The sequence below is a fragment of the Ascaphus truei genome, chromosome 2 (genome assembly GCF_040206685.1).
Source record: "Ascaphus truei isolate aAscTru1 chromosome 2, aAscTru1.hap1, whole genome shotgun sequence".
NCBI lineage: Eukaryota > Metazoa > Chordata > Amphibia > Anura > Ascaphidae > Ascaphus > Ascaphus truei.
The window spans coordinates 112,036,500-112,040,937 of record NC_134484.1 but is presented as its reverse complement, the minus strand read 5'-3'; the positions used below and the strand labels follow the sequence as shown (position 1 = coordinate 112,040,937).

The window sequence follows — 4,438 nt, the reverse complement described above, 5'->3', positions numbered from 1 at the left end:
AAATGTATACGTTTATGCCCCTTGCACATTTTACATCTGGTAGGCATGATTATGAATATACATATATATATATATATACACACATATATATATATATATATATATATATATATACATATATATATATATATATACATACATATATATATACATACATACATATACACATACATACATATATATATATATATATATATATATATATATATATATATATATATACACATATACATACATACATACACATATATATATATACATACACATATACACTTTTTAGAGTATAGGCTGTCTTTATTCCTAATGCCTGAATTCAGATACCAAAGCATGTTGATGGGGCAGCTAATTACTGTGCTAAGCAAAGTGGTGTAAGCAATATGCTTTTACTTCACTCATAAGAGTTCAGTTTTGAAATCCTGGCAGGGGGAGGGGGGGAGGGGGAGAGAGAGAAAGAGTCCTAAACGAAGTACTTTTGTGTTGCAAGTGCTATTAGCAGACAGATCTGTTGCATGGCAGTATAACCCCAATTAAGACAGATATCCACTCAAAACAAAGAAACAAAATACATACATACATTTCACTGGCTTACTAAGGTTAGAGGGATCGGCAGCAAGCACATGGTCAATTTTGATGCAAGCCTTTGGCAAGTACAAATTGACTGATCTCCCATGTTTTAGGTTCGTTGCCACGGTCAAAAAGCAGCAATTAAAAAAAAAAAAAAAAAAAAGTCAATCAACGGGGAGAAAAGGGAATATGTTACTAAATGGAAAAATATATATTTATATAGAGTGCCACCAATTTTGCTCTTATTCAAGTCCTGCATGGTATAATAAAATGTACATAGGCCAAACAAGGTTTAAATTCTGTTTGGTGCACATGCATGTTTTACATTTCATTTCTGTAAATTGTGTCTTCCAATCAAATTGGAAATATACTATTTTTTTCTGAACAAAATAACAGTTCAGCCAATTATGTACTAATAAAACATATATACATTTTAACATATATATATAAAATCTGTTGATTAAATGATAGTTTTTTTTTATAGTAAATCTCACATTGTGATCGATGTTTCATTAACAAAAAAAAAGCCAGGTTTGAGGGCTACAACTTTTGTTTTGCTATTTGAATTAAAGTTCAGCTGGCAGTGGGGAAAAAAAAAATAGCAATGACTCTTAAACCAAGGTAAACAATTAAGAAACACGTTTGTAAAACAAATTGAAAACAAGCTAACATTGTACTGGCTTAATTAGACTGGTATTGTACAGAATATTAGAGGTGTTTCAAAGTCTTGTAATTGGCACAAAGATTAAAAAAAAAAAAAAAAAAAAAAAAGCAGCCATCTAAAGCAATCTAGTTTAGCAACTCCTATTGGAAAGCTTGATGAAATCGTGGCAATGTGGTGGCTGTGCTTAGACTGCTTGTGAAAGCGGAGGATAGAGAGTGTAAAGAACCAAAACATATGTTATTGCTAGGGTCTTGAGGATCCTGTGTCTGTGGTGGGAGCTGGACCATAGACGAATGGGCCTCCTCTTGAGAATAGCCCATTCCTAAATTTCCAATCGATACAGGAGGATTGTATGGAGGGCCATTGGCAGGTATAAAGTTGAACAACTGAGAAAAGTCTAATGACGATGCATTAAGAGGTTCACTAATTGACACAGAGCTTTTTGAAAGGGACACTCCATCGGTGCTGTCATCTAGTGGCCCTACTTGAGGATCCAATCCTAATTTTGAGGACGATGGGGAAACCTGGGAGGAGAGTGGCATGCCACTTTGCAATTCCATTAGGTAACTTTCTATTTCCCCCTTCAATGGCTGTTCTTTATCAGGTATAGAAATTGCATATGAGGTAGAATTGAGTGGATATTTCAGAGAAAGCTGATGAGAAGGATGGACTGGATCCATATCCATAGGGCACGTCATGCCCAAAGACAATGTTGGAGCTCCCATTTGGTGTGTAGTTGCAGAACTCTGCATGGACTGAATTTGTGTATTGTAGAGGTTCAACTGCAAACTGTTTGTGAATGGCTTTGATGCCAGCTCATTAGAAGATAAGGCCATCACTGGAAGCAGCTCATCTTTAATTGGAACAGAAACGCTGCAGGTGAATGGATCCAAGAGGTCCATGGGTTCTGTTTTAACTTTCAGCAGTTCTTGATTATGACTTTTCTTCATATGACGAGTTAGATGATCCTTACGCCCAAACCTCTGTGCACAATACTGACAAAGGAAGTCTTTTCTCCCAGTGTGCACTACCATATGTCTGCGGACATCTTTGCGTGTGTAAAAGCGCCGATCACAATGCTCACATTGGTGTTTTTTCTCCTTAACCCCACTGGAAGATTTGCCTGCATGGGTTTTTAGGTGCTCTAGCAACACCACTGTGCTTTCGAAAGTCTGCAAGCATACTTTACAGGTGAGGTCACCACTTGTTGCTGCATGCAAGGCCAAGTGACGTTTAAAACCAAGCTTTGTATTGTAGTTCTTTCCGCATTCTTCACACTTAAAGGCCTCTTTATTGGGATCGTGAGTATGGAGGTGATTCTTTAGGTGATCTTTTCGGTGAAACATTTTCTCACAATAATTACACTTGTGGGTTTTCTCTGGAGAATGAGTTGCCATATGCCTTTAAACACAGATATAATCCCGTAAGTAATTATTTTGATCACAAAATAAGCTTTTTTTCTTGCGTTTTGTTAATAAAAGCTACACTCTTGCCACATTTTTTGCATCTATGCATACAAACATAGGAAAACATGACATTATTTAAAAACGTACAATCAGTTTCCAATTAAAAAATTGCACTTTAATAAACATTGTTTTCCTATTTTTAGTCTGTACATATTAAACAAATCACGATTTCTAATTAAAAAAAAAAGGTTAACTGGTCACATTTAATTATTTTTAAAATGCATACAAAAACTTACATGGCAGACAGTTAAGATAATATAAGCTGAAAGATAAATAGAGTTTAATACCTTAGTAATTTGTATTTAGAAACAAAGGCCTTGGTGCAGTCTTGTTGTGTGCACTTGTAGGGCCTCTCTCCTGTGTGAGTGTATGAATGAACCTTTAATTTTTCAACACTGTTAAATGCCTTGTCACACAGTTGGCAAGGGAAGTTTTTTCTTGGTTTTGTTTCACCACGCTTACGCTTCCCTGAAGGGACTTTCTGGGTATCTCTTACTTCTGACAAATCACCAGGAATGACTGTGGCCATCGCAGCCTAAACCAGGCCTTCTTGTTGGACACTTGGCAACTGCCCAACTCCACTAAGTGACAGAGCTTTAGGTGGCTTCTCAAGTTCCATGTGGTCGAAAAAAATCAAAAGGGGACTGGAAAAAAAAATAATAAAAAAAATAAATAACTATGATGCAACTGAGCTTCATTCTAAAAAAATAAAAAAATATATATTGCTATGCGATGCCTTTAAAAAAAAAAAAAAAGCTATGAACCATAAAATACAGACAACTGGCCAACATGATTGTGATACCATTTATAGAAGAGAGCGCAAAATAATTGTCATTTTTAAGTGTATGGTTCCATAACCTTATCAATTCTGGTTCAGTCACTGTAAAAAAAAAAAAAACACTTACCCATAATCTTTAATTAACCCAAATGGTAAACTCAGTATAAGGAACGTTTAATAATCATGTATAATAAATCTATGTAGGGCGCTTCATTGCCAGACATAACAATTTGGAAGAACTCTGTGCTACTTTAACAAGATAACAGATTTTTTTTTCCCAAGTGGTTTGTTGTTCAATTCTACCCAGGAAACCTTTTACTACTTTGAACAATTATGGATGCGTAACTTTCCTTTATGGATTTAGGTTATATAATTAAACTTTGGTACATGTTAGTATTGTATGATTAAGTAAAAAAAACAAATGTGTGAAAAAAAAATATCACTTTGATGGGAAAAAAAATAAATTAAAAACGAGTACGTTTTAGATTTCTGTTTCAGAGAAAAAAAATGTTGTTTTTTTTTCCAGGGACTTCTTTAAAAAAAAAAGAAAAAAAAAAAGAAGGTTCAGTACCGATTAGTATAGCTAAGACCTTTTCACTGCAACTGCTGCAGAATTTCATTCTTCCCTAGATATAAACCCGCAATAAAAGCCGTGTTTCATTTCTATTTTGTTAATATGGTTTTAGCAATTGTGTTTTTGGGCTTAAATGTGAAACGTTACTAACAAAATTACATAAATGAGAGAAAGTGGTACATGTCCAAGTGTTTTCACCATATTATAACGCCTATAAACACTTATGGCTAGCAACAGAACCGTAAAGGGGTAGTCCTCCAGAGAATCTCCAAGAACAAAAGTAAACTTTTTTACTGCCTTGTGTCCGTAACCAAATGGTGCTCAGGGGGGCTGAAAAGTGAATATATCTCATTACCTTATTACTGGGGTTGAAAAACACACACTTGCAGTCC

The 4,438-nt window shown here is 34.9% G+C and overlaps 1 protein-coding gene across 3 annotated transcripts in view; it reads right to left on the bottom strand.

The window, feature by feature from the left end:
- Nucleotides 1-275: 275 nt before the first annotated feature.
- Nucleotides 276-4,438, bottom strand: part of PLAG1 (PLAG1 zinc finger) — a 34,261-nt gene continuing 30,098 nt past the window's right edge. For 2 of the 3 annotated variants that reach the window (XM_075584194.1, XM_075584184.1), the window contains exons 3-4: nucleotides 2,982-3,338; nucleotides 276-2,629 (exon numbers count right to left, since the gene is read on the bottom strand). In XM_075584194.1, the coding sequence (XP_075440309.1) occupies nucleotides 1,369-2,629; nucleotides 2,982-3,223 (1,503 nt within the window). In that variant the 5' untranslated portion in view covers nucleotides 3,224-3,338 and the 3' untranslated portion in view covers nucleotides 276-1,368. The remainder of the gene's footprint in view (nucleotides 2,630-2,981; nucleotides 3,339-4,438) is intronic. The other variant, XM_075584201.1, reaches the window with a different exon arrangement.